Source organism: Thalassophryne amazonica, chromosome 13 (assembly GCF_902500255.1).
Source record: "Thalassophryne amazonica chromosome 13, fThaAma1.1, whole genome shotgun sequence".
In the NCBI taxonomy this organism is placed as follows: Eukaryota; Metazoa; Chordata; class Actinopteri; order Batrachoidiformes; family Batrachoididae; genus Thalassophryne; species Thalassophryne amazonica.
In genome coordinates this window covers 1,339,178-1,353,742 of record NC_047115.1, presented here as the reverse complement: position 1 = coordinate 1,353,742, position 14,565 = coordinate 1,339,178, and the positions used below count along the sequence as shown (strand labels likewise).

At 42.3% G+C, this 14,565-nt stretch overlaps 1 protein-coding gene across 1 annotated transcript in view; it reads right to left on the bottom strand.

The window, feature by feature from the left end:
- Positions 1 to 14,565, bottom strand: part of slc30a6 (solute carrier family 30 member 6) — an 83,473-nt gene that overhangs the window by 13,006 nt on the left and 55,902 nt on the right. The window contains exons 6-9 of the mRNA XM_034184809.1: positions 12,807 to 12,872; positions 12,470 to 12,550; positions 8,948 to 8,983; positions 7,288 to 7,382 (exon numbers count right to left, since the gene is read on the bottom strand). Coding sequence (XP_034040700.1) covers positions 7,288 to 7,382; positions 8,948 to 8,983; positions 12,470 to 12,550; positions 12,807 to 12,872 — 278 coding nt within the window. The remainder of the gene's footprint in view (positions 1 to 7,287; positions 7,383 to 8,947; positions 8,984 to 12,469; positions 12,551 to 12,806; positions 12,873 to 14,565) is intronic.

Below are 14,565 nucleotides of genomic sequence, written 5' to 3'. Positions count from 1 at the left end.
ACCAATCAGTCATTAAACACTCGTCAGAAACACCACCACCACCACAGTCTTTAGGGCTCCACATGGGGGCGTCACGTCTCCGGTTCCACTGAACCTCTTGGACCAGTCATGCAGCGGCGATCGCGTTTGGAAAAACGATAAATTGTGTTTTAAAGGCCATCATGTAACACAAACAATGACGGCTGAAAATACATCAGAGAAAGCAAACAGAGCCCCCCCACCTCTGAATGTCTGCCCAAAGTCTTGGCATCAGATCAGGTTTGGCCACGTGTTGCGAGCAGTGAGTCAGTCTCAACAAACATTTTAATGGAGTGACTTATTTATGATCTCTACATGTTATGGGCTTGTGCAGTGTGTGTGTGTGTATTAAGAGTTTGTGTTGGCATATCGCCATCGAGCCCCCCCAGCACATGACATTAGCACCGTCGAGGACATGGTTGCATAATGCACTTTTAGTCTTACACCACCAAAGAGACCGTATGAGTGTGTGTGTGTTTCCTCCCCCAACAAAAATGTCAGATGTTAAGTGATGTTGAGAATAAACGAAAACAGACACACACACGGTGACCTCGTTTATCAGCCAACTGTTCATACAGAGCCTGACGGAGAGGAGAGGGAACGAGAAGTAAGGAAATGAGGAGATACACAGTACCAAGAACAAGAGGAGAGGAAAAGGGAATAAAAAAGGAAATGAGGGAACAGTGATGAAAATGGGCCATGGAAAGAAGCCTGAAGATTTTTGGCAAGGGCCAAAAGCATGAAGCCCCTGGTGGGGGGTCTGGGGTTTCTCCCCCACAAAACTTGTGGTGCATTTTCAGGTGTATTCAACCACTAAATAAAATCTCCAAAAAATGTTATTTTTTGTTGGTCAGGTCAAGTTTTCCACCCCAGTCTTTGTGGTACCAAACACACACTGTGGTTCAGAAAAGTACACAGTAAAGGACAATTCAAAGAACTCAAAAGTAATAATTTTCAGTATCAATTCAAATGGAACAACTGTAGTATTTATGGCACATTAATGCATCAAATTGTTCAACTTTCACTCACTTCTCAGTTTTCCTAGTTTTGGCAGGAGTTTTGGAGCTACTGATATTTCTTTTCAAATTCTTGGGCACCTTAAAATCCTTATAAATGTGTGTTTACAACCCCAATTCCAATGAAGTTGGGACGTTGAGTAAAATGTAAATAAAACAGAATACAATGATTTTCAAATCCTCTTCAGCCTATATTCAATGGAATACACCACAAAGACAAGATATTTAATGTTCAAACTGCAAATAAGCAAATATTTGCTCATTTTGAAATGGATGCCTGCAACATGTTTCTAAAAAGCTGGTACAGTGGTACGTTTCCCTCTGTGTTACATCACCTTTCCTTCTAACAACACTCAAGTGTTTGGGAACTGAGGACACTAACTGTTGAAGCTTTGTAGGTGGAATTCTTTCCCATTCTTGCTTGATGTACGACTTCAGTTGTTCAACAGTCCGGGGTCTCAGTTGTCGTATTTTGTGCTTCATAATGTGCCACACATTTTCAATGGGCGACAGGTCTGGACTGCAGGCAGGCCAGTCTAGTACCTGCACTCTTTTACTACAAAGCCACACTGTTGGAACACGTGCAGAATGTGGCTTGGCATTGTCTTGCTGAAATAAGCAGGGACGTCCCTGAAAAAGACGTTGCTTGGATGGCAGCATGTGTTGCTCCAAAACCTGGATGTACCTTTCAGCATTGATGGTGCCATCACAGATGTGTAAGTTGTCCATGTCATGGGCACTAACACACCCCCATACCATCACAGATGCTGGCTTTTGAACTTTGCACTGGTAACAATCTGGATGGTCTTTTTCCTCTTTTGTCCAGAGGACACGACGTCCATGATTTCCAAAAACAATCTAAAATGTGGACTCATCAGACCACAGCACACTTTTCCACTTTGCGTCTGTCCATTTCAAATGAGCTCGAGCCCAGAGAAGGTGGCGGTGTTTCTGGATGTTGTTGATGTACAGTAGGGTAAAGAAGTATTTAGTCAGCCCCTGATTGTGCAAGTTCTCCTACTTAGAAAGATGAGAGAGGTCTGTAATTTTCATCATAGGTACACTTCAACAATGAGAAAAAAAATCCAGGAAATCACATTGTAGGATTTTTAAAGAATTTATTTGCAAATTTTGGTGGAAGTATGTGGTCAATAACAAAAGTTCAACTCAATACTTTGTAACATAATCTTTGTTGGCAATGACAGAGGTCAAACGATTCCTGTAAGTCTTCACCAGGTTTGCACACACTGTAGCTGGTATTTTGGTCCATTCCTCCATGCAGATCATCTCTAGAGCAGTGATGTTTTGGGGCTGTCGCTGGGCAACATGGACTTTCAACTCCCTCAACAAATTTTCTATGGGGTTGACGTCTGGAGACTGGCTCGGCTACTCCAGGACCTTGAAATGCTTTTTACGGAGCCACTCCATCGTTGCCCAAGCGGTATGTCTGGGATCATTGTCATGCTGGAAGACCCAGCCAGGTTGTATCTTCAATGCTCTCACTGATGGAAGGAGGTTTTGGCTTAAAATCTCATGATACATGGACCCATTCATTGTTCCCTTAACACGGATCAGTCGTCCTGTTCCCTTTGCAGAAAAACAGCCCCAAAGCATGATGTTTCCACCACCATGCTTCACAGCAGATATGCTGTTCTTGGGATCCAACTCAGCATTCTTCTTCCTCCAAACATGACAAGTTGAGTTTTTTTTTTACCAAAATGTTTTATTTTGGTTTCATCTGACCACATGATATTCTCCCAATCCTTTTCTGTATCATCCATATGCTCTCTGGCAAACTTCAGACAGGCCTGGATACGTACTGTCTTAAGCAGGGGGACACGCCTGGCACTGCAGGATTTGAGTCCCTCTCTGCGTAGTGTGTGGCCTTTGTTACTTTGGTCCCAGCTCTCTGCAGGTCATCAGGTCCCCCCATGTAGTTCTGGGAGTTTTGCTCACCGTTCTCATGATCATTTTGACCCCACGGGGTGAGATCTTGCGTGGAGCCCTAGATCAAGGGAGATTATCAATGGTCTTGTATGTCTTCCATTTTCTTACAATTGTTCCCACAGTTGATTTATTCACACCAACCTGTTTGACTATTGTAGATTCACTTTTCCCAGCCTGGTGCAGGTCTACAATGTTCTTCCTGGAGTCCTTCAACAAATCTTTGGTCTTGGCCATGGTTGAGTTTGGGGTCTGACTGTTTGAGGCTGTGGACAGGTTTCTTTTATACAGATAAGTTCCAACAGGTGCCATTAATACAGGTAACAGGTGGAGGACAGAAGAGCTTCTTAAGGAAGAAGTTACAGCTCTGTGAGAGCTTATTTTCCACCATAATTTACAAATAATTTTTTAAAAAAACCTACAATTAGATTTCCTGGATTTTTTTCCCCTCATTTTGTCTCTCATAGTTGAAGTGTACCAATGATGAAAATTACAGACCTCTCTCATCTTTCTAAGTAGGAGAACTTGCACAATCAGGGGCTGACTAAATACTTTTTGGACCCACTGTATGACTTTCGCTTTGCATGGTAGAATTTTACCTTGCACTTGTAGATGTAGCAACGAACTGTGTTAACTGACAATGGTTTTCTGAAGTGTTCCTGAGCCCACGCGGTAATATCCTTTCCACAATGATGTCGGTTTTTAATGAAGTGCTGCCTGAGGGATCGAAAGTCACGGGCATTCAATGTTGGTTTTCGGCCTTGCCACTTACATGCAGAAAATTCTCCAGATTCCCTGAATCTTCTGATTATATTATGGACTGTAGATGATGGAATCCCTAAATTCCTTGTAATTGAACGATGAGAAACATTGTTCTTAAACTGTTTGACTACTTTTTCACACGGTTGTTCACAAAGTGGTGATCCTCACCCCATCTTTGTTTGTGAATGGCTGAGCCTTTTGGGGATGCCCCTTTTATACCCAATCATAACCTGTGCACCTATGGAATGTTCCAAACAGGTGTTCTTTGAGCATTCATCAACTTTCCCAGTTTTTTGTTACCACTGTCCCAGCTTTTTTTTAAACGTGTTGCAGGCATCAATTTCAAAATGAGCAAATATTTGCACAAAAACAATAAAGTTTATCAGTTTGAACATGAAATATCTTGTCTTTGTGGTGTATTCAATTGAATATAGGTTGAAGAGGATTTGCAAATCATTGTATTCTGTTTTAATTTACATTTCACACAACATCTAACACATTTATTTGTAACGCACTTTACATTCCATGGAATCTCAAAGTGCTACGGAGCAGAGACTAAAAACAAACAATATACAGGGTCAAGAACAATAAAATATATTTATAAAACATAACCACACAGATAAAATCATAACATTTTAAACATTTTAACATTTTTAACATTTTAAAAGGCCCTTTTAAATAAAAATGTCTTGAGGCCTTTTTTAAATGCCCCCACACTCTGTGGGGCCCTCAGGGTCTCTGGATGGGCATTCCAGAGCCGTGGGGTGACTGCCTGGAAGGCCCTGTCTTCTTCAAGATCAATTTCTGATTACTGTACATTTTTTTAGTTAAATAAACTTTTCTTACATTAGAAAACTTCTGATGTTCATCTGTAAATTAAAACTATAATTTATCTGTTGAGATCATTTCTTGATTAATATTATAATGAACCTTGGACATTTATTTTTAGACAAATAAAATAGCATGAAAAGTAATGTGTACATTAAATAAAAAGAAATATGAAACTACACTGTGCTACTTTGATTATTTGATAGTTTAAAAAAATTAAAATAAAAAATCTAAATTATTTAAAGTTAAGACTTTTCTTGCAGTTACGGCAGTAACAATTTAAAAAAAAACTGTTTGCCTTTATTTGGTAAAAAATAACAACAAACAATTTCCAAATATAAAACTTTCACTCAGCTTGACGGTGACTGATTCCTTCCTGTAGCTAAAGGCTAACGTTAGCTGATAATCCTCAGCAGAGCACTAACGTCATGGATTATTTTCAATTATTCACTCACCTCAGACAAATTTTTACTCTTTGCTCAAACTCGCAGACAGTTAAACTCTTGTCAGAATGTTAACAGCGTTAGCATTTTTAGCAGCTGGAATAAAGATCAGATAGATGGAGTGAAAGAAGAGAGGAGGAGGAGAAAATTTTTGAAAATGAGGTAGACAGAAAAAAGGAGTAGAAAACGAAATGAAAAAGTGGAGGAGAAAATACAAGAAGAAAGGAAATGAGCAGAGGATATGAGAAAAGCAGAGGAAGTGAGGAGAGGAAACAAGGACAAGATTGTAATCCTTATGTTTTTGGTGAAACTGTCTTTTGCAGGGTGAAACCGCATCAGAGGCGGAGCACATCCAGGAAAATTCTGGACTCATTCAATCATATCGCAGTCGCTGACAAACATTGGCTTAGCACTAATTGGCCTTCGCGTGAACATCAAAACATATTCACAAATGTTGCCAATTCATTCTCGCGTTAGCATCAACTTAAGCAAGAAGTCAAATTTGCAGCTGATGTTAATTCACAAACGCATAAAACTGAATTCACAATTAATCAATTTGTGTAAAACATTTTCATCGCACGGAATTTACCAACATTTTCGTACCCTTTTGACACGTGTACTTAACGGGGCCTAACGGAGCACATGGGCGGAGCTAGTGTACTGTTGTGCTACAAGTGATTTGTTAAACTGCTTCACAGACAATAAGGCTCCTGATACCTCACAGAACACAGCTGTGGTTTCTAGTTCTACCTTTTTGTGGCAGTAAAGCATCCAAAACCTTAGACACACCCCCAAAATAATATTTTGCAAATATCAGACAATTTGATAGTTTTCATTGAAACACTCCTCGTTTTAATGTTTTACACATTTCTATCTTTCACAGAGATTAAACAGTGAGTGAGAACTTCAAATGACTCCAGTAATCCAAAAATATCAATCAATCAATCAATTTTATTTAAATAGCACCAAATCACAACAAACAGTTGCCCCAAGGCGCTTTATATTGTAAGGCAAGGCCATACAATAATTATGTAAAACCCCAACGGTCAAAACGACCCCCTGTGAGCAAGCACTTGGCTACAGTGGGAAGGAAAAACTCCCTTTTAACAGGAAGAAACCTCCAGCAGAACCAGGCTCAGGGAGGGGCAGTCTTCTGCTGGGACTGGTTGGGGCTGAGGGAGAGAACCAGGAAAAAGACATGCTGTGGAGGGGAGCAGAGATCAATCACTAATGATTAAATGCAGAGTGGTGCATACAGAGCAAAAAGAGAAAGAAACAGTGCATCATGGGAACCCCCCAGCAGTCTACGTCTATAGCAGCATAACTAAGGGATGGTTCAGGGTCACCTGATCCAGCCCTAACTATAAGCTTTAGCAAAAAGGAAAGTTTTAAGCCTAATCTTAAAAGTAAAGAGGGTGTCTGTCTCCCTGATCTGAATTGGGAGCTGGTTCCACAGGAGAGGAGCCTGAAAGCTGAAGGCTCTGCCTCCCATTCTACTCTTACAAACCCTAGGAACTACAAGTAAGCCTGCAGTCTGAGAGCGAAGCGCTCTATTGGGGTGATATGGTACTACGAGGTCCCTAAGATAAGATGGGACCTGATTATTCAAAACCTTATAAGTAAGAAGAATAATTTTAAATTCTATTCTAGAATTAACAGGAAGCCAATGAAGAGAGGCCAATATGGGTGAGATATGCTCTCTCCTTCTAGTCCCCGTCAGTACTCTAGCTGCAGCATTTTGAATTAACTGAAGGCTTTTCAGGGAACTTTTAGGACAACCTGATAATAATGAATTACAGTAGTCCAGCCTAGAGGAAATAAATGCATGAATTAGTTTTTCAGCATCACTCTGAGACAAGACCTTTCTAATTTTAGAGATATTGCGTAAATGCAAAAAAGCAGTCCTACATATTTGTTTAATATGCGCATTGAATGACATATCCTGATCAAAAATGACTCCAAGATTTCTCACAGTATTACTAGAGGTCAGGGTAATGCCATCCAGAGTAAGGATCTGGTTAGACACCATGTTTCTAAGATTTGTGGGGCCAAGTACAATAACTTCAGTTTTATCTGAGTTTAAAAGTAGGAAATTAGAGGAGGAGACATATAAGGAGACATAAACCGGCTGATCCCCAGTGAGAGTGAAGATTATCATCAAAGTCCAGAGGAGAAAAAAAAACATAAATACAACAGTTTAAAACAATAATCAGGACAGGGATAATCCTGCGGCACAAAGAGAGGGAGTATCTTATATGGGAGGGTGGGGCTTTTACCTTCTGACACGTAGGCAAACGGTTTGTTCCTGACAGACAGCAGCGTCAACAGGTTAAAGAACAAAGCGACAAATGTCCCAACCAACAGACGTCCACTGCAAGAAAAAAAAAACAAAAAACAAAAACCTTTATCTTCCCTTTCGTAGATTTCAGAAAACAAAGCAGAATCACAGCTGGTTTTGTCCTCTGAAAGCTACAATTATAAACGGTAAAAAAAAAACACACAGACAATATGGGGGGGTGTATTTTACAATCCAAAATCCTTTAAAGGGTGAAAATAGATGACAGATTAACCAATCAGAAGGAAAAGAATGTGCAGAAATGATTCACATGTGTACTAGTCAGTATTTATGTCCAGTGAACGCATGTAGAGAGTGACATCTTGTGGCTATAAATAATAATGCAGTATTTATTCATATATCAGTTGCTGGACCTCCAAAACTATTATTAGTATTACTAAAAACCTCCACACAGAAATATAAAACAAAGAAACAAAAAAAAACGTGATTTGTAATCAGGAAAAAGTAAACTATTTAGTGAAGTCACAGACTGTGACTGAAATTTGCTCAGAAACAACCTCAGTGTTGTCTGTGCTACATGCTAACAAATAAAGCTACGTGGTTTAGGGAGCTCTCACGTAAACAGGAGTTAAAAAACTATGTTTGGTTTCTACAAAGGTTTGGACTATATTTATTTCTTTTTTAAACAATTAAAGATTGTGTACCATGGGAAAATATACTACAGCCGCCAACATTTTGACCGCCGTTTGCTCACACTACCTCAAACATCAACACCACCAGGAACAACAGGAAATATCTGACCAAATATTTCACTCTGCGGAGTTAATATTAACATAAAAAAACAGTGAAAATGTTTGATTTCTGTCATATGTTGAAAAAAGAAAGTTGACCGGATCAGAAACACGAACTAATCACACGGTACAATTTATTTATGAGCCCAAAAGCCCAATCAATCAGCAAGAGGTGAAATAAGTGGAGGGAAAAAAAAAACAACAAAAGCGTCTAGATTACACAAAGTGTGTTTGTCTGTGTCTCTGTCCCTCCAGCAAACACCTGTCCCTCTGGTTAGTGTCCAATCACATCCATTCAGACAGAGAGAGAGAGAAACAAGATAATCTGGTCACAAGAGATGGGTTTAAATCTCACTGTGTTTTAGGTTCTAAAAGCCGTCACTAATCTGGTTTATAATGGAGGGAGGACGGGTGAGAACGGGTGAGGAGAAAAATAAGACAGAGAGAGAGAGAGAGAGAGAGAGAGAGAGAGAGAGAGAGAGGAAAAAAGAAAGCAAGGGAGAAAAAGAGAGTGAGAGAAAAAGAGAGGTGAGACCCAGAGTGTCTGTAGGGGGCAGCAAACACCCTGTAACACATTTCAAGCTACACCAACTTCTAAAACATGTTAGCAGTTCAAACATCCTTCAGTCAAACCAGCATCATGATAATTACAACTAAAATCTGGACAAAGCAAAATCTAAATAAAACAATGAAAATGTGACTTTAAACCCCCATATAATAATTTACACTAACTGATTAAAAGTAAACTTAATATTCTAATCAAAATGGCCTTGAACAGACTTCAGTCTCAACTGTGGCGACGCACAAAGTTTTAAATGATAAATTAATTTGTGCGTTTGTTGTACTTACGTGTGAACCTCAGGCTGCTCCATGAAGCGCTCCGCACTGACAACACACACACACACACACACACAGTCAAAAACTAGAGGCACAGAAATTTAGATTTCATGTTACCAATAAATGAATAAACAGCACTATGTTATGCAACTATATATATATCAATCAATCAATCAACTTTTTTCTTATATAGCGCCAAATCACAACAAACAGTTGCCCCAAGGCGCTCCATATTGTAAGGCAAGGCCATACAATAATTATGAAAAACCCCAACGGTCAAAACGACCCCCTATGAGCAAGCACTTGGCCACAGTGGGAAGGAAAAACTCCCCTTTAACAGGAAGAAACCTCCAGCAGAACCAGGCTCAGGGAGGGGCAGTCTTCTGCTGAGACTGGTTGGGGCTGAGGGAGAGAACCAGGAAAAAGACATGCTGTGAAGGGGAGCAGAGATCGATCACTAATGATTAAATGCAGAGTGATGCATACGGAGCAAAAAGAGAAAGAAACAGTGCATCATGGGAACCCCCCAGCAGTCTACGTCTATAGCAGCATAACTAAGGGATGGTTCAGGGTCACCTGATCCAGCCCTAACTATAAGCTTTAGCAAAAAGGAAAGTTTTAAGCCTAATCTTAAAAGTAGAGAGGGTGTCTGTCTCCCTGATCTGAATTGGGAGCTGGTTCCACAGGAGAGGAGCCTGAAAGCTGAAGGCTCTGCCTCCCATTCTACTCTTACAAACCCTAGGAACTACAAGTAAGCCCGCAGTCTGAGAGCGAAGCGCTCTAATGGGGTAATATGGTACTACGAGGTCCCTAAGATAAGATGGGACCTGATTATTCAAAACCTTATAAGTAAGAAGAAGAATTTTAAATTCTATTCTAGAATTAACAGGAAGCCAATGAAGAGAGGCCAACACGGGTGAGATATGCTCTCTCCTTCTAGTCCCCGTCAGTACTCTAGCTGCAGCATTCTGAACCAACTGAAGGCTTTTTAGGGAACTTTTAGGACAACCTGATAATAATGAATTACAATAGTCCAGCCTAGAGGAAATAAATGCATGAATTAGTTTTTCAGCATCACTCTGAGACAAGACCTTTCTGATTTTAGAGATATTGCGTAAATGCAAAAAGGCAGTCCTACATATTACTAGAGATCAGGGAAATGCTATCCAGAGTAACGATCTGGTTAGACACCATGCTTCTAAGATTTGTGGGGCCAAGTACAATAACTTCAGTTTTATCTGAGTTTAAAAGCAGGAAATTAGAGGTCATCCATGTCTTTATGTCTGTAAGACAATCCTGCAGTTTAGCTAATTGGTGTGTATCCTCTGGCTTCATGGATAGATAAAGCTGGGTATCATCTGCGTAACAATAAAAATTTAAGCAATACCGTCTAATAATACTGCCTAAGGGAAGCATGTATAAAGTGAATAAAATTGGTCCTAGCACAGAACCTTGTGGAACTTCATAATTAACTTTAGTCTGTGAAGAAGATTCCCCATTTACATGAACAAACTGTAATCTATTAGACAAATATGATTCAAACCACCGCAGCGCAGTGCCTTTAATACCTATGACATGCTCTAATCTCTGTAATAAAATTTTATGGTCAACAGTATCAAAAGCAGCACTGAGGTCCAACAGAACAAGCACAGAGATGAGTCCACTGTCCGAAGCCATAAGAAGATCATTTGTAACCTTCACTAATGCTGTTTCTGTACTATGATGAATTCTAAAACCTGACTGAAACTCTTCAAATAGACCATTCCTCTGCAGATGATCAGTTAGCTGTTTTACAACTACCCTTTCAAGAATCTTTGAGAGAAAAGGAAGGTTGGAGATTGGCCTATAATTAGCTAAGATAGCTGGGTCAAGTATATATATATATATATATATATATATATATATATATATATATATATAATTTATTCCATTCAATTGATGACAGATTTAAAATCTCCCAGATTACAACACACCCTTTTTCATTACTCATAGTATTTATGAAATATGACTTCAAATAAGGCGGTATGGTGAAATAGTGGTTAGCACTGTTGCCTCATAGCAAAAAGGTCATGGGCTTGATTCCCTCCTGTGTCCTTTCTCTGTAGAGTTTGTGTTCTCCCAGTGTTTGCGTGGGTTTCCTCCGGGCTCTCCGGCTTCCTCCCACATCCAAAAACATGCAGGTTAGGTGGACTGGAAACTTTAAACTGTCCGTTGGTGTGAATGTGTTTGTTTGTCTGTATGTGTCCCTGAGACAGACTGGCGTCCTGTCCAGGGTGAACCCCGCCTCACACCCTGTGACTGCTGGGATAGGCTCCGCTCCTGTCACTCTTAATTGGAGTAAGTGGTTGAAGATGAGTGAGTTGATAAATAAAATAAACTTTGTGATCACAGCCAATAAATTTGACTATAATCTGTTCTTAAATCCGTTATCTTTCCTCAGAGCAGTTGTTGTGAAAATACTGACACACACGTTCAAAGTTGAATCCAGTTGAAGTTGATAGTAAATGTTGTCACTGGTAAACTTACAGTCTTTATATCACATGGTGTATAACTGCGGGAACTGTAATGTCATGTAGACATGGACCAATAACCGGTTTCACAGTATACCGCGGTATGAAAAAGCCACGGTATCAAAACCACAAACATTTTCCGTTATACTGTCCCTACGGTATGAGCGGGTTATGAGAATTCTTGACAGGCAGAGCAGAGGCGGCCGCTGCTGCCCTTCCCCCTGGTGCGCACCTCTGTCTCTGTTTACAAACAGACAGCTAACGTTAGCTAGCTCTGCATCATGGCTGAAGGAAGTGAAGCCTGCACTGAACTTTTCCCTCAGTCTAAAAGGACCAAGTCGGCTTTTTCATTTTATTTTCCACGGAATAGTCCTTCAAACCAAAAACAGTGGTAACAAAGCACCGTAGCTATGGCCTGTGTCAGACGTGGAGTGATTCAAGATGCCTGCAAAGGATTACATGGAAGGAGTAAACTTTATCCCATCTTTGAAACCACTGAGAAGTACAAGCGGTGGACTTGAGTTGTGTTTGTGGTCGACCAAATTTTTCCCACAAACATGTCAAGAAGGACAAATGCATCTATTCCAAGCACTTTGTTGGTGAAGCTGGGCCAAGTATTGAGCAGCCGGAGTTCCGAACCTTATTCAAGCCACGTTTCTCCCTAAGCTAGTAAGTCATGTTTCCCACGGGGAAGATGCTACATGTCTAAAAGAGTGACTGTTACTTTGGTATTTTCTCAAAAGTTATCAGTGGTATAGTGCTCGTAGCAGTAGACATCACATCAATTAGTGCACCTGAATCACATGCGCTTCATATGCAAATAGCCATAATGTTGTTAAAGCACATTTTAAAGCTGTACATAATACCATGAAAGTGGTATTTTTGCCCACAGTTATCATACCGTCCAAATCTCATACCGGTCCATACCTAATGTCATGACACACAGAGCTGAGCCTCAGAGAGTTGTAGTACACATTATTATTATTATTATTATTATTTTTCATGTGTTCATTCTGAAACATACCTCTCTTTGAGGATGAACATGGACCCAAGTTGGACCAGAACAGTGGAGGCAAAAACAGCCAAAACCTCCAGTCTTTCAAACCTAAACATCATCCACAAAAATACAAAAAACAAATAAAAAAAAAAGTAGATACTCAAATTACAGATGTCCCACAAACGCTGCACCGGCAGAAAGTATGTCGACACACCCGCGTGGACAAAACCTTCAGGCACATTACAGCTAAAACAGTCTTCTGAGTGTGACTGGTTTTATTCTGAACACTTTCAGCTCTTTAAAGAAGAGCTGTGTCATTTCCACACAGTTCAACGCTGTGGTTTACGAGCTGAGGGACACTCACCCGAAGGAGTAGACCTGACTGGGCTTCTTCATGGTTACCCAGGAACTGATGAGACAGGTGATCAAACTGCAGGACAGAGGAAGACAGAGACACAAGGAAGGATGTGAGCCAAAGAAACAGGAGGAGCCGAAGAGAAAAGAGCTGAGCTCAGATTCAAAACAGCTTTCAGCTACAAACGTCCACTCGGGCAGACGGACAGACTTATGAGACAGCAGACACACCACTCTGCTTTCAAGTCAAGTCTGGGAGCATGGGCTCCATGACACCACAGAACTGTCTTGGGTCCTGGATGGCAACCACCCAGGCAGACAACAGGTCCACTCCCACCTCTCCAAGTAAACATCTGGAATGTCCTCAGCCTGGGTTTAGCGTGCCCTCAGCCCGGGGTTAGCGTGCCCTCAGCCCGGGGTTAGCGTGCCCTCAGCCCGGGGTTAGCGTGCCCTCAGCCCGGGGTTAGCGTGCCCTCAGCCCGGGGTTAGCGTGCCCTCAGCCCGGGGTTAGCGTGTCCTCAGCCCGGGGTTAGCGTGTCCTCAGCCCGGGGTTAGCGTGTCCTCAGCCCGGGGTTAGCGTGTCCTCAGCCCGGGGTTAGCGTGTCCTCAGCCTGGGTTTAGCGTGTCCTCAGCCCGGGGTTAGCGTGTCCTCAGCCCGGGGTTAGCGTGTCCTCAGCCTGGGTTTAGCGTGTCCTCAGCCTGGGTTTAGCGTGCCCTCAGCCCGGGGTTAGCGTGCCCTCAGCCCGGGGTTAGCGTGCCCTCAGCCCGGGGTTAGCGTGCCCTCAGCCCGGGGTTAGCGTGTCCTCAGCCCGGGGTTAGCGTGTCCTCAGCCCGGGGTTAGCGTGCCCTCAGCCCGGGGTTAGCGTGCCCTCAGCCCGGGGTTAGCGTGCCCTCAGCCCGGGGTTAGCGTGTCCTCAGCCCGGGGTTAGCGTGTCCTCAGCCTGGGGTTAGCGTGTCCTCAGCCCGGGGTTAGCGTGTCCTCAGCCCGGGGTTAGCGTGTCCTCAGCCTGGGTTTAGCGTGTCCTCAGCCCGGGGTTAGCGTGTCCTCAGCCCGGGGTTAGCGTGTCCTCAGCCTGGGTTTAGCGTGTCCTCAGCCTGGGTTTAGCGTGTCCTCAGCCCGGGGTTAGCGTGCCCTCAGCCCGGGGTTAGCGTGCCCTCAGCCCGGGGTTAGCGTGCCCTCAGCCCGGGGTTAGCGTGTCCTCAGCCCGGGGTTAGCGTGTCATCAGCCTGGGGTTAGCGTGTCCTCCGCCGGGCGAGCTGGATTGGATGATTTCTGTGGTGGATGTTGGACGGACTCCGCTGTAGGAACAGATCCAACGAGTGGCTCGATGACCACCACCCCTCAACCACCATCCTCTGGATGGTGGACTGGATGCCTGCATGGACTCCTGTCAGTTGTTGTTGTGTTCTATTTTGTAAACCTTTTTGGTAGCATGACCCAAGCAGAGCGTTTCTTCCTCAAATCATCGGTTTTTTCTTACCACTGTCACCTGTGTTCTTGCTCTGGGGGTTGGTAAGGTTAGACCTTACTGTGTGAAATGCCTTGAACAACTGAGTTGTGATTTGGTGCTATATAAGCTAAATAAATTGAAATTAAATCAACAGACCTCTGAGGTCTGAAGAGCTCAGAGGTCTGCCTGTGACAAATGGGTACAAAGGTTCAGTGATATAAAGTGGCATTTGACTGTGCAGAGGTCTAAAGGTCAGCATCAGAATTTTAAATTGCAGTCTGAAATGGATGGGGAGCCAGTGGAAAGTGGAGAGAATCA